This window comes from Bufo bufo, chromosome 2 (genome assembly GCF_905171765.1).
Source record: "Bufo bufo chromosome 2, aBufBuf1.1, whole genome shotgun sequence".
NCBI classification, from domain to species: Eukaryota; Metazoa; Chordata; class Amphibia; order Anura; family Bufonidae; genus Bufo; species Bufo bufo.
In genome coordinates, this window is record NC_053390.1 from 557289535 (window position 1) to 557304754 (window position 15220).

At 43.9% G+C, this 15220-nt stretch overlaps 1 protein-coding gene across 5 annotated transcripts in view; it reads left to right on the forward strand.

The window, feature by feature from the left end:
* Positions 1-11806, forward strand: part of HERC3 (HECT and RLD domain containing E3 ubiquitin protein ligase 3) — a 129075-nt gene extending 117269 nt beyond the window's left edge. For all 5 annotated transcript variants that reach the window (XM_040418141.1, XM_040418144.1, XM_040418143.1 and 2 more), the window contains 4 exons: positions 5102-5184; positions 7351-7534; positions 9010-9112; positions 10660-11806. In XM_040418141.1, the coding sequence (XP_040274075.1) occupies positions 5102-5184; positions 7351-7534; positions 9010-9112; positions 10660-10868 (579 nt within the window). In that variant the 3' untranslated portion in view covers positions 10869-11806. The remainder of the gene's footprint in view (positions 1-5101; positions 5185-7350; positions 7535-9009; positions 9113-10659) is intronic.
* Positions 11807-15220: the final 3414 nt, after the last annotated feature.

Sequence of the window (15220 nt, forward strand, 5' to 3'; positions counted from 1 at the left end):
CTCTCTGCTTCCAGTTGATGTGAAGCTGCTAGCGAAAGTGTTAGCGAATAGACTTAATACAGTGATAACGACGCTTGTACACTCAGATCAGGCAGGGTTCATGCCTAACATGTCGACAGCGGTCAATATCAGGCGTCTTTTCCTAAACATACAGGCAGGTCGGTTCCACGGATTGAATGCGGCGGTCGCGTCTCTTGACGCGGCCAAATCGTTCGATAGTGTGGAATGGAGATACTTGTGGGGTATGCTCAAAAGAATGTGCTTTGGGACAACCTTTATCCAGTGGATCCAACTCTTATATAACTCCCCAACAGCTAAGATTAGGGTGAATGGAGCTCTCTCCCGATCTTTCCATTTGCATAGAGGGACTAGACAGGGGTGCCCCCTGTCACCCTTACTCTTTGCGATAGCAATTGAGGCCCTGGCAGCGGCGCTAGGGGAAGCGCGGGAAGTCCAGGGCTTTTGATATAACGGGCTTATCGAAAAAGTAGCTCTTTACGCCGATGACATGCTTCTATTCCTAGATGATGGGAGCTCTTCTCTTCCGGCAGCCATGAGAATTCAGCTGCCTGTCAGGACTGAACATTAATTGGTCCAAGTCTGTGTTGATGCTGCTTTCTGCTGACAACGGGAATGATTACCGCTCAACAGAAGGCTTGCAACTTGTCAAGTCTTTTAAATATTTAGGTGTCCAGGTCACCATTGATGTCAGAGACTATGAAAGACTGAATTTAACTCCGTTGATGCAGAGATTTCGACAGAAGGTACAGACTTGGACCAAATTGCCACTCTCAGTAATAGGAAGGGTCAACCTTCTGAAAATGATCCTAATACCACAACTCCTATACTTGCTGCATAATGCGCCTATATGGGTCCCCAACCGATTCTTTGTCACGGTTAATGGGTTAATGCCATATTTAGGGACTTAATCTTGAAGAGAGGGGTTCCGCGCATAAAATTGGCTACGCATTGCCGACCAAAAACAGATGGGGGACTTGGGGGTCCAGACCCTTGGATTTATTATTTGGCTGCCCAACTTTAACATCTCGTCCATCAGGGTTGGGGGATGGACGAGGACATTAATAAGGTGGGGCGAATCACGCGAGTTCTAGTAGGGGGTAAAAACCTAATAACAGCATTAGAGGATGGATCGCTGGATAAAGCAGGGAATGATATTCCGATACTTCGAGTAATTCATAAAGTTTGGTGGAAAGCGAGGAAAGTAGCAGGGATACAAGGTTACACTAAGTTTACCATAATTTGGCCCAATCTCATGTATGCAGAGTTGCATAAAGTATCCAATGTTCAGACTTGGAGACGATATGGACTTACGCACATACATCAGCTCTACGATGGGGATACTCTGAAAGAATATGCCCAATTACAAAGTGAGTTTCAGCTTTCACACTCCCAATTTTACCTATATTTGCAGCTTCGGCATGCTATCAATTCCCAAGGAAAAGTATAGGGGATTAAACCGGCCTCCAAACATACGATTGTAGATCTGGCTAGTTCAGGGGGATCCACTGGCGGGGTCATATAGCTGCACTACAGTAGTCTTATGGAAACGCAATTTAAAAAACAGCCTCTCCGATTGTATCATAAATGGCGGAAAGATATAACCAACTTGACGGAAGACCAGTGGCACACAGTGCTAGAAGGTTTTACTGATATAGCGGTGGGTGAAGTACACAGACTGTCACAGTTGCTATTGTTGCATAGAGTTTATCGGACACCTGCCCTCCTAAGGAAAATGGGATACAGATTAGACGACTTGTGTCCAAGGTGTGGGACACCCAATACAACACTTTTCAGCTCTAAGTCCTGGTGCATCATCCATTTGCGCAGGTTTCTTCTCTCCCACACACCTCTTTTTTGGTCCTAAGTCCGTGCGCATCCACGTATAGCGCAGCCCCACAGAATCAGCAGATGTATTCCAAGTGTACGCGCAGGTACTTTGGGTGCAGTGCGTCCTTGATGACGTGTCTAGTCGGTGACGGGCGCATGCGCGGTACTGTAGGTTCAGCGGACATAGTCCAAGTGTTCGCGCAGCTACTCTGGGCGCAGCGCGTCACTGATGACGTGCACAGTGGTCGACGGAGTTTGATATTCCAATCGGATTGTTATGGGGGAGTGTCTATGGCTCTGATTGGTTGGTCATACCTTGTGCGCTGTGGATGATAGGATGGCTAACCGGTCAATCAGTTCGCACACTATTTAAACCTCTAGGTGGCCGGGGTTACTCATGGCTGCCCATTCACCCCTGAAGAAGCCAGAATACTGGCGAAACATGTCGGGGGGCAGTGTTAGTTTTTAATTGCTCTGCACCACTCCACTGTGTAGTGGCATCTAGCGGTAATCAGGCCGATGGTGCTTGGTTCAGTCCAATCATTAAGCTATCTTGGGCATTCACTGCTGGGCACTGAGTCCTTGGTGCGGTCCCAATCGCTACAAATCCCAGTCTGAGACTATTTGAGACTCGTAATGCGCCATGTGTATAGTGGGTTGATACTGACTGTCTCCCACCACTTTATAAGGTTTCCATGACAACTACTCTCAGCTGGTAGGGATACCGCGGACGCTGCTACGGTATTGATTGTCCTTCACAGTGATATCAGTAGGCGCAAGCCTACAGGCACATAGGGTGAGAGATAGTGCACATCTCTCTTCCCTTCTAATTGTCCAGTTAATATTTTCATCAGTGTAGTGGTGCACTGTGCTTTTAACACTTCTCATTTTTTGGTTTTGTCTAAGTTCAATTAAAGAGTGCACGTTGCACACACGTAGTACATTACATTATATTTTATATCTATCTCAATAAAAGTGAAGTATTAATTTATACCTGGGTCAAGACAGGTTCTATTGCCTGGTTAGGCATCTGTAAATAAAGGACACCCAATGCTATGCTGATACACCTTATGTGGAACTGCCCTAGGCTGAGGAGGTACTGTGGGGGGGAGTGACAGATGTACTACAAAAGGTGTTTGAGACACACATTGTAATCACCGCCAAGTTGTGTGTACTTGGATGTGTTGAAACTTTATCATTACCTGCTGAACATAAATTAGCGATTATTCGCATATAGTATCAGGCAAGGAAGGTGATAGCGTATCATTGGGTGGATCCTGATCGTCCTAAGGTTAGGGAACTAGTAAATAAGGTTCACACCCTGTTGCAAATGGAGAGATTTGTATACCAAAAGAGGAACAACCTCAAAAAGTTTGAGAAGATTTGGGGCAGATAGATCATGCAACACTATAATATTGTAGATTAAAATGGAGATTGTAGGGTGATCTGAGTGAGAGGTGGTGACTGAACTGCCCCGGTCTTACAAGAGCGTTTGGGTGTTATCCCTCTGGATTCCTGATGCCTGGTGCTCCTAGGGAGCAGGTGGGATGTGGTGGCTATGGGTGGGATAAGGTTCTAGCTTTTATGGGGCTGATGTGCTACATGTGATTTATTACTTTACCGTGTAATATGCTATCATATGAGTCAAACGGAAGATTTGATATATGTACTACACTAATGTGAACTGTCTATCTGGGTAATAGCGGATTGGAGTTACTACTGCTTTTCATGTTCAGATTTTTCTTTTCAGAGACTTTTGGAGATCTTCTCCTCCGATGTAGGACATTTGGGAACAGGGGTGGACGGGGGGAGGGGTGGAGAGAATGTTTGCTCTCTTTATTTCTTTAAAATTGCTCAATAAAAACAATCTGATTTAAAAAAAACAACAACTATTCTATGGGAGCATCAGAGATAGCTGTGTACATTGATACCACTGATATCCCCACCAATTTATTAGTAAACCCCTATCCCATGGATAGGGGATAAGTTTCTCTACCTGGAATACCCCTTTAAATGTCTTGAACATTGGTCTACATTTATTTTTCACGATGTGACCTGGAATGGTAGTGAAGAGAAATCTTTATCTTGCAGCATAGGATTACATAGTAGAGAATTGTCTGTTTTCTAGGGTGGAGAAGCTTTCTTCGCAATACTAAGCAACTAGTTTACCAAAGTATGATCCAATGTCAAGGCTGTGTGTTGGCTACTCGATCTACCACCTTGGATGAATTGGCAAGCTGCTCAGCATGGGCATTGACCTCACTAATGCTCTTGCTGCTAAACGGTCATCATTTTCCAAAATGCATTAGAAAGAGTGGTGAGAGCATCTCCATGTTATGGCCGTGATTTTTAGATGTGGTTTTTGGGTGCTGGGTGCTAATGCACTTTTGGACATGTAGTGTATATCACATTGGTAGCCGCTAAAAGCAGTGTCCATAAAAAGGTTTGATATTCTGCTTTGTGGAAAATAGTTCCGTATTTATTACAACATTATCTTAAAGTGGTTATCTGGGTAGTACTATTGATAACCTATCCACTGGTTGTCTTTCATGATCAGCTGTCGGGCACTCCGTGAACACCACAGCCTCTTCCTAGGCCATGTGATGTCACCATACATTGGTCACATTGCCTAGTTGCTGCTCAGCCCCATTTAAGTTAATGGGACTGAGCTGCAATACCAAGCAGGTACTGGACTGGGTGAGCGCAGCAGCTCCCTGAAACAGCTGATTGGCAGGGGTGCTGGGACTCGGACCCTACCGATGTGATAATGATGATCTTTATACATTAGTGCATTGTTGGCTGAACCTGCTGAAAACATTGTGTTCAGTTGCCAGTTTTGCATGGGGAGCTTGCCCGCAGCCTTTCTATCTAAACAGAAGATTCATACTTACCTGCTTCGGTCATCCGAGCTGCCTCCTCCATCTTCATTTTTCAGTCCCTGCAGTGGTTACATCTGGCGTAGTATGCGCATTGTTACATGCTCTGCTGCAGCCAATAACTGGCTTCATCAGTGATGTGGCCACAAACAGCATGTCACAGCTGAAGCCTGTCATTGGCTGAAACGGATCATGTGACCATGCTGCACCGGATGTCAACACTGCGGGGACCGAAACATGGACACGGCGAAGGCGGCACATTGGCGGGGATCAGGTAAGTATGAATCTTCTCTTTAGAGGGGCAGGCTGCAGGCACTTGCTAAAACTGGTTATTTCCAGAGAACCTCTTTAAGTAAAATATATGTCTCTGTTTACAGATCTGTAGGGAAAGTTATGGACTGGCGGAAATGAAACCCTTGGTGCCTGGAGGAGACCAGATAACTGTGAATAAAGAAAATAGGTGTGTCATCTGTCCTTTGTATGATTTTGCCATACTTTAGAAGCATTAGCCCCAAAAAAGCACAATTACTTATTGCAATCCATTCAGAATTAGGCAAACTATTATCAGATGTGTGTGGAAATCAATTTAAAAAGTATCTTCTCTTAAACCGTTTTCAGGGGCTTTTTTCAGACATATACAGTGGGGGAAATAATTATTTGACCCCTCACTGATTTTGTAAGTTTGTCCAATGACAAAGAAATGAAAAGTCTCAGAACAGTATCATTTCAATGGTAGGTTTATTGTAACAGTGGCAGATAGCACATCAAAAGGAAAATCGAAAAAATAACTTTAAATAAAAGATAGCAACTGATTTGCATTTCATTGAGTGAAATAAGTATTTGAACCCTCTAACAAAAAAAGACTTAATACTTGGTGGAAAAACCCTTGTTTGCAAGCACAGAGGTCAAACGTTTCTTGTAATTGATGACCAAGTTTGCGCACATTTTAGGAGGAATGTTGGTCCACTCCTCTTTGCAGATCATCTCTAAATCCCTAAGGTTTCGAGGCTGTCTCTGTGCAACTCTGAGCTTGAGCTCCCTCCATAGGTTTTCGATTGGATTAAGGTCCGGAGACTGACTAGGCCACTCCATGACCTTAATGTGCTTCTTCTTGAGCCACTCCTTTGTTGCCTTTGCTGTATGTTTTGGGTCATTGTCGTGCTGGAACACCCATCCACGACCCATTTTCAGTTTCCTGGCAGAGGGAAGGAGGTTGTCGCTCAGGATTTCACGATACATGGCTCCGTCCATTTTCCCGTTTATGCGAATAAGTTGTCCTGTGCCCTAAGCAGAAAAACACCCCCAAAGCAAAATGTTTCCACCCCCAAAGCAAAATGTTTCCACCCCCATGCTTGACGGTGGGGACGGTGTTTTGGGGGTCATAGGCAGCATTTTTCTTCCTCCAAACACAGCGAGTTGAGTTAATGCCAAAGAGCTCTATTTTGGTCTCATCAGACCACAGCACCTTCTCCCAGTCACTCTCTGAATCATTCAGGTGTTCATTGGCAAACTTCAGACGGGCCTGCACATGTGCCTTCCTGAGCAGGGGGACCTTGCGAGCCCTGCAGGATTTTAATCCATTGCGGTGTAATGTGTTTCCAATGGTTTTCTTGGTGACTGTGGTCCCTGCTAATTTGAGGTCATTAACTAACTCCTCCCGTGTAGTTCTAGGATGCTTTTTCACCTTTCTCAGAACCATTGACACCCCACGAGGTGAGATCTTGCGCGGAGCCCCAGAGCGAGGTCGATTGATGGTCATTTTGTGCTCCTTCCATTTTCGAACAATCGCACCAACAGTTGTCACCTTCTCTCCCAGCTTCTTGCTAATGGTTTTGTAGCCCATTCCAGCCTTGTGCAGGTCTACAATTTTGTCTCTGACATCCTTGGACAGCTCTTTGGTCTTTCCCATGTTGGAGAGTTTGGAGTCTGCTTGATTGATTGATTCTGTGGACAGGTGTCTTTTATACAGGTGACTAGTTAAGACAGGTGTCCTTAATGAGGGTGACTAATTGAGTAGAAGTGTCTAACCACTCTGTGGGAGCCAGAACTCTTAATGGTTGGTAGGGGTTCAAATACTTATTTCACTCAATGAAATGCAAATCAGTTGCTATCTTTTATTTAAAGTTTTTTTTTCGATTTTCCTTTTGATGTGCTATCTGCCACTGTTACAATAAACCTACCATTGAAATGATACTGTTCTGAGACTTTTCATTTCTTTGTCATTGGACAAACTTACAAAATCAGTGAGGGGTCAAATAATTATTTCCCCCACTGTATCTTGGAAATCTTTCCGAGGGGAGGATTCATTTCAGTGCAGCTAACTTTCAAAATCCCAACTGTGCTTAGTCGACCTCACCTACATGCCTTGTATGTGGTCTCAGATGGTCACCTACAGACACTCTATAGATCCTTAGATAACGTAGAAAACTTTTAGTTCCATGGTCATTAAATCCTAAAGGAACCACCACATTTGACTGCATCTTATTACCTTGACATTCTTCCTTTATGGCTCCTGTAAGGTCACACAATCTGTATTTTCCACAATTGTATATCTCTGATTTATATAATTTCCTTTTTTTGTTTTTTTTGTTTTTTTTTTTGTTTTGGGTCTCGTTCCATTTTGTAGGAAAGAATTTGTAGATTCTTATGTTGACTATGTCTTCAACCAGTCAGTACAAGAATGGTATGAAGCATTCTCCACAGGATTTCTAAAAGTTTGTGGTGGGAAAGTGTTGGAGCTCTTTCAGCCATCTGAACTCAGAGCCATGGTTGTTGGCAGTAGTAACTATAACTGGCAGGAGCTGGAAGAGGTGAGGACTAGAATGATGATGTAGGATGACCACATGTCCACATTTGAAAAGTAGGTTAAAATATGTGTAAAGGTGCCATAGGCATTACAAGGAGTCTATCAGGTTCCCCAAGCACTAGTGGTACTACATGCATAGTACTGGCGCATTGACTCCTGATCGCTAATATGGATGTTCATGCTCAACCCTACACACTCTGCGCCCTCAAACTAGCCCTGGAATACATTAACCCCCTTACCGACATCCACCATGTATGTATGGCAGATGTAGGCTCTTTAAATATCCAGAAATAGAAAGGTTTCTTCCAGGACCATAAAAACATCAGAGGTTCAGCATGGATGCTCACTCATTTTGAACAATGACATCCTTGTTCCTAATCATAGGAATATGGATTTTATTTGAAGCGCCAAAGGCTTGGCTCCATAGTGACATAGTGAATGTCCCATAGACTGCAATGGTATTTCATTGCAGTCCATGGGAGAAGCAATCAGATGATTGCATGAATAAAAAATAGTTAAAAAGTCATACACAAAATGATATCAATAAAAACTACAGATCACCTCAGAAAAAATGAGTCTTGCACAACTGTGTTGAGGTAAATTTTACAAAGTTCATAATATGGGGGTGCAAAGAAAATACATTTTTTCCAAAGTTTTTTAAAGTATCAAAATACAAGAAAAAAATGTGGTATTGCTGTAATCATAGTGATCCAAAGAATGACGCGAACAGGTCAGTTTTACCATATAGGGAACGCCATAAAAACAATACCCATTAGACTATGGCAGAATTGCATTTTTTTCCAATTCCACCACATTTGGAATCTTTTTCCTGCTTTCCACTACATTCATTGTATGCAATATTAAACTTAAGCTTATTCTGTGGAAGAAAGAAAAAACCCTCATACGGCTATGTGAATGGGGGGGGGAAAGTTGTGGAATGGAAGGTAAGGATTGAAAAACCAAAACAAAAAAATGGAAAATTGCTCCATCAGGAAGGGATTAAGAGGGGGATTAAGAGGACTCATTCTGGAGTTCTCTCCATTATGTGTTCACGCAGGCACACAGTATGAAAACATACAAATTAGTGACCTGAGGCCAGCAGCAGTACTATTCATGTTAGCAATGTAGTTGGTCGGGCTTGTGGTACCTGACAGATTCCCGTTAAATATTTGCCAAATGCTTGTTCTTTCCAATCCCCCATAAAGCTGCATGCTCAGCCAAGGGTGCATGTTTATTTGTTCAGGTTAATATATATGGGCAACTTTAGTGCTGTCGGAAGATGACCTAGGTTTTTAGGAGGCAACACATCACAATTTTTATCTAAAACCCTATACTTTTCTAGGACAATTGCATTCTACATTAATTTACATGTTCTATAATAAATGTCCAACAACTAGTGAAATGCCCATTAATGGTAGCTTCTCATGAATCTGCAGCGAACATGCCTCATTAACAAGACCTTACTTGGATCTTTCATAGAGTGCTGTGTACAAAGGTGAATACTCGGCTGTGCACCCTACTGTTAGGATGTTCTGGGAGACATTCCATGAATTCCCGCTGGAGAAGAAAAAGAAGTTTTTATGTAAGTTCTTGTAGAGAATGTACATGTTTTGTAGGTTCAGTTAAAAGATCAGGAGGTAGTGAAAGCCAGAAGAGTAGGAAAACCGCCTTATGGGTTATTGGTACAGCAAACGTACTTGACTTCACCTTGAGAGTGTCTTGATACCACTTCCCTGACAATTTCATTATACAAAAGTAGTAAGGTCTAAGTCCACACATCTGCATTAATATAGCCTCTCCTGATGATGCTTCTTAACCACCCAACCTTCTTCTCTAGCCCCTATTACTCGGGGGCCTCTAAACCTTTTGGGGATCATTGCTAAAATCATTTTATTGGTACTCACAGATATTAACCACTCTGTAGCACACATCACCTGAAAATATATTTATCACCTATTCCCTGTCATCACTCCTGTATTATGACCGACTATTTGCTGTGCATTTATCTTTCACATTGAAAAATAAAAGGTGTAATCTGATTGGTGGCTATAGGCAACTAAGCCAATTTTCCTTCATATAAGTTTTGATGAATCTCCCTCAGTGCTTCTCAATTATTTTCTGTCAGGCCCCCCCTAGGAAGAAGAAAACATTTCGTGCCCCCCGCGCGACTGTAAATAGTATCATTTGTCTATAAAATTGTTAGAAGTACACCTCTGCATAACACTGTATCCTTATTAACATATAAGAGAATAAAAAAAGAAAGAAATGTGGATGACGGACACTCACTTATGGGGGGATCTGTGGATGACGGACACTTATGGGGGGATCTGTGGATGACGGACACTTATGGGGGGATCTGTGGATGACGGACACTTATGGGGGGATCTGTGGATGACGGACACTTATGGGGGGGATCTGTGGATGACGGACACTTATGGGGGGGATCTGTGGCTGGCACTGTTATATATGTGCCATCCACAGACCCCCCACCCCATAACAGTGCCATCCACAGTGCCCCCCCAGCCCATAACAGTACCATCCACAGACCCCCACCCCTTAACTGTGCCATCCACAGATTCCGTGTGCCCGCCGCCGCCGTTTAAAGTTATTAAACATGCCCCCCTCACTCCTAATAGTACCGTATATCCGAATTTCTTCTGTATAATGCCGGTAGGCGGTCCGGGCGGCCGGCGCGTCCCTCAGTGACGTCACTTGTCTGCGCCGCCTGCTTCATTCATAAAGCAGGCAGCGCAGGCACGTGACATCACTGAGCGACGCGCCGGCCGCCCGGCCTGCCTGCATTATACAGAAGAAATTCGCACATCCCAAAGGCCGGCCCTGAACGAGCCCCCCTGTACGGAGCCTGGCGCCCCCCCTGGGGGGCGCGCCCCACTATTTGAGAAGCACTGCCCTAAAGTTTCCATGCCCGTATTTAATATATACACAATTCCCTGCATCCTTTCACCTAATAAAACACTTTCTTCTGTGGGCAACTTTAATCGTTATGGAAATAGAAAATCCTAATCCCTGACCAAAATGAAAATCTTCAGAATGATTATTAAAAATTTATATTATTCTGTCGGTATTAGACACTACTGTACTGAATGGTATGAACTGCTGTCATTTCAGTGTTTCTCACCGGCAGTGACCGTATTCCTATCTACGGCATGTCCAGCTTGCACATAATCATCCAGTCTATATCCAGTGGGGAGGACTACCTGCCTGTAGCTCACACTTGCTACAACATATTGGACTTGCCCAAATACAGCAGCAAAGAAATCCTCAGGAAAAGACTCACCGAAGCCATAGATCATTACGAGGGCTTCAGCTTGGTGTGAGATGTGCTGAGTTTCCATGCTTCCCTCTGTCTATTTGCACTTTATCTCTCATGGGCTTATTTAATATTAATGTAAAATACACTCAATATTGTATACATTAAAAATACTTCAGTTTCTATTTTTGTAAAGGAGCCAAATTTAAAAAAAATGTTATGGTGAAATCCTAAGTGGATTTCATAACATTGATTGCTTTGACTTTCTGATGTCTTGTTTTATTCATAGTTTTTATTCTTTCATTTATAATTCTCACCATGTGGATTGTGTTATATCTAGTAGTAAGTAGTAAACTTACGATAATTTCCCAGACTGATGATCAGTTTGTCATCTGACAGAATCCTTCCATAGCTATTGAAGGCCTCAGGTATATGATGTGTCGCTGATCTGATGCTTGTCAAGTTCTGTTCATGAACCTTGGGCCCCTGTATATAGGTTATATACATATAGGTCCCTTAATTCCAGCTGTGTGAAATCACAGGCAATGATTCTATTTGAATGGAAAAATCATTTTTTATCCTGTAATTACATTGATTACAGAAACATAATCATATTATGCAAAGTGAGAAGAACAGACATTGCTATGCTACCACCTATAACCTGGGCCTACGCTGAAACTCATTTAGGGCCCAACTCATATCAGTGAGCCTCTTTCTCTGTAATAACCATGTAGAGACTCTCTACTCCTTGAATATCTGGAAAACTACATATCTGCAATAATGCATTTTGGGTTATATTTTCAATTTTTCTCTATAATAATCTTGTACAGATTCTCTACTCCTAGCATATCTGGAAAAATACATATCCGCAATTATGCTTTTTATCTTCAATTTTCCAACCTGGTCCAAGTGATTCACGAAGATCTCGAGAAGCTGAATAAAACAAAATGCAATGGAAAAAAACTTTGTATAGTTCTTCTAATTAATAAAAAAATCTTTTTTAAAGTTGTGGTATATGTCTGATTTTTACAGTTCGTACAGTGACAATACAACTTCAATGTGCAAGCATGAAAAGTCAGGTTTGCTTAGTTCCCTTTGTCTAGGAAGCTTTGGTGTGGGATGCTACTCTTTAAGATGTAATTGCCATTTCACTACCAAAAATTAAATTCCTAACCTATGTGATGCTGAAGGGAAAAGATATTCATGAAGCTTTATTTTTCAGTTAATTTTACCTTTCTGATGTCTGTATTCAGCCCTTAGCAACCCTGTTTCTCTGTGCCTCTATTTCAGCATCTTCCTAAGATGGCCTCTGCTGCACTTCCTGTGATGTTTGCCATGTCCTTGAGGCCACCCTGTATTTCCCTCACTTCCCATAACCCCTTGCTCTCCTCACATGAACTAGCAGGACCAATCAGAATGCAGATGACCTCCCCCACTACTCCAGAGCAGTGTATCCTCTCACATACAGCTAACCACAAACAGACGAGACCAATCAGAATGCAGATAACCTCCCCCACTACCGCAGAGCAGTGTATCCTCTCACATACAGCTAACCAGGGATGGACAAGACCATTCAGAATGAAGATATCCTCCCCCACTACCCCAGAGCAGTGTGTGTCCTCTCACATACAGCTAACCAGAGACAGACAAGACCAATCAGAATGCAGATAACTTCCCCCACTATCCCAGAGCAGTGTGTATCCTCTCACATACAGCTAACCAGAGACTAGCCCTGCAATTACATTAAATCAGTAAGCATTTGTTTTAGCCTCTTAATCGTCACATTATAATTTTTTTTTTTTTTTTTAGGTGTATTAAATAATGTTTATTATTTTATTTTTAGGGGGAAACATAAAAAAAAATGAATTTTTTACATTTTGTGTTTTTTTTTTTTTTTGTTTTTTTTTACAGTGTTCACTTTGTGATAAAAAATAACATAATTTTATTATATGGGTCACTACACTGATGATGATGTCACATTTCTATATATTTTTCTCCTGTCGGCTCTGCAGCTGCTTCCTCGTTCTCCTCCACACTGCCGGGGGGGGGGGGGGGGGGGGGGGGACTGCTGCTTAGCTGCTCATATCTCTTGTTGGGTAGCAGCTAAAGATATTGGCTTTGTATTGTTTGAAAGACAATGACGGCAATAAGTAGGAAGGGGAAGATATCACTGATAGAAATCGGGATGCAGGGAATGCAACTGAAAGTACCCACAATTATTCCCGACTCAAACTTTAGCTGTCATTCTGGTCTTGTATGAAAGCCTGGACAAGACCAGTTGCATGTTTCTAGCTGCTACCATTCAGGAGAACTCTGCATCTAAAGCAGCTCTCCCCCCTCCACTTTCTGCCCGAGCCCAGGCACTCAGGGCTGTGCTCCTCCGCCCAGTGCTCTCCCTGTCTCTTGTTTATATCAGAGAGGAGACGGCCTGCACATGACGACGCTGTGAGAAGAGGCTGCTCAATGTGAAAGTAACGCGCATTTCTGGGTGTTATGAGGTGAAAGTGAAAAAGATAAAATTATAAAGTACAAAAGCATTTATACAGCAGGGTGTACTATACCATTAGGTTATAAAAATGAGACAGCAGTTACACTAACATCCTTACAATGGAGTGACTATGATATGGAAGGACAGTTTTAAAATCTTAAAGGGGTTATCTAATGCACCAAATAGGGCATCTCAAATGAAGTGGTATTGCAATAAAATTATGACCTTTTTATGTACATTATATTTTCCATTTCACCACCATGATGGCCTATATATGGGGATGGACCCCTGGCCTCTGTAGGGGCAGAAACAGAAGTTACATTGCTCCCTTCCACCACCATTGCTCAGTGCTTCCTGCTGCTACAGTGGACAGGGCAGAGAAAGAACTAAAGGCCTCTCTGCTTTTCAGGAACGTGAAGACTGGTTTTATAAAAAATATATATATATATAAATAATATTTCCCCAGTCGTCTCCATGACAGCACAAACGGAGAGATTGCCTTCCTCTGATAGGACAGGAAAAAGCACACACAGAGGTTAAAAACCCCACCCCCACCCCTCATCGCCAGTGTTTTTTCCTGTCCTTTCAAGGAAGGAATGCCAGAGAGGTGCTGGGAGCTCTTCTGGGTTCTCTAGTCCTTTTTTTTTTTTTTCCTATGTTGCCCTGCTGCGGCGGGGCGTCACCTGATAGACCGGAGGTCGGTTCCAGGGTCTGGCTCTTCCCTCCTCCGGGCGCGGTCTATGCCCGGGTCTACCTTATTCATGATGACCCCAGCGAACTTCCCTCTGCGGCGGCCCAGGTGGGCTTGATGCAGCGTGGTACGGGCGGCTGGAGCGACGCTATGACGCGCTTCCCTCTAGTCGCCGGTTGATGACGTTGTCACTGAGGCCGCAGCCGGCGCCAAATTCAAAAGGACGCCGATTCTGACCGCTCCGAGGCCTGCACATTTCACCCTGCCTGCTGGCAGCAACACAAGTGGACGGGAGCTGAGAGGATGAGCGCCTCTACCACCACTGCCTCGGGTCCTGAGCCCCCTACCACTCTGGGAGGTGTGAGTAGCCTGCTGGCACCTGGTCATATTAGGTATTTGCCGTGCTGTGGTTTACCCTTTCCTCCCTTGTGTTTTACAGGGAGAAAAGGAGTCTACCTCCTCTGTTAAATCCAGACCCAGGAAATGCGGCGTCTGCTCTAAGCGCCTTCCCTCCTCAGGATCCAAGCTGCTGTGTAAGGACTGCACCTCTACCGTGGTGAAGGAGTCCTCTAGTTTTATGGAGGAGATTAAGACTCTGGTCAGAACGGAGGTCCAATCCCCGTTGGCCGCTAGGGACCCCCCTGCCTCCCCTATACCCCAGCCTTGCCAGGGCCACAGACCACACTCCTCCAGAGGCTTTGACTACTCTGGGAGTGACCTGGACTCGGCCGACTGAATTATCAGATGTGGAAACTACTGCTAGATCTCTGGAATTGGAGGAACGTAGTGAGTACAGGAGATTCCTCTTTAACCCAGAGGATATCGACGAATTGATCCGAACCATCAGGGCCACTATTGGGATGGAGATCCCTAAGAGGTCCAAGTCAGTCCAGGAGGAGATTTTAGGGGAGAGACACAAGTCTGTGTTCCCGGTCCCGGACAATGTCCAGAAGATGATAGGGGCAGAATGGGAGAAGCCAGAGAAGGGTTCCTTTATCCCATGGGGTCTTAAGAGGCGATACCCCTTCGATGAAGCAGACTGTGCCGATTGGGAAGCCATTCCCAGGTTTGACTCTCCCATTGCCAAGGTAGCAAAACGGACGGTCCTACCATTTGAGGACGCGGCGCGGCTCAAGGACCCTCTAGATAGGAAAGCAGAGAGCCTGCTCAAGAAGACATGGGAGGCTACAGCAGCTCTCCTAAAACCAGGGGTAGCAGCAACGTGCGTTGCTCGTACACT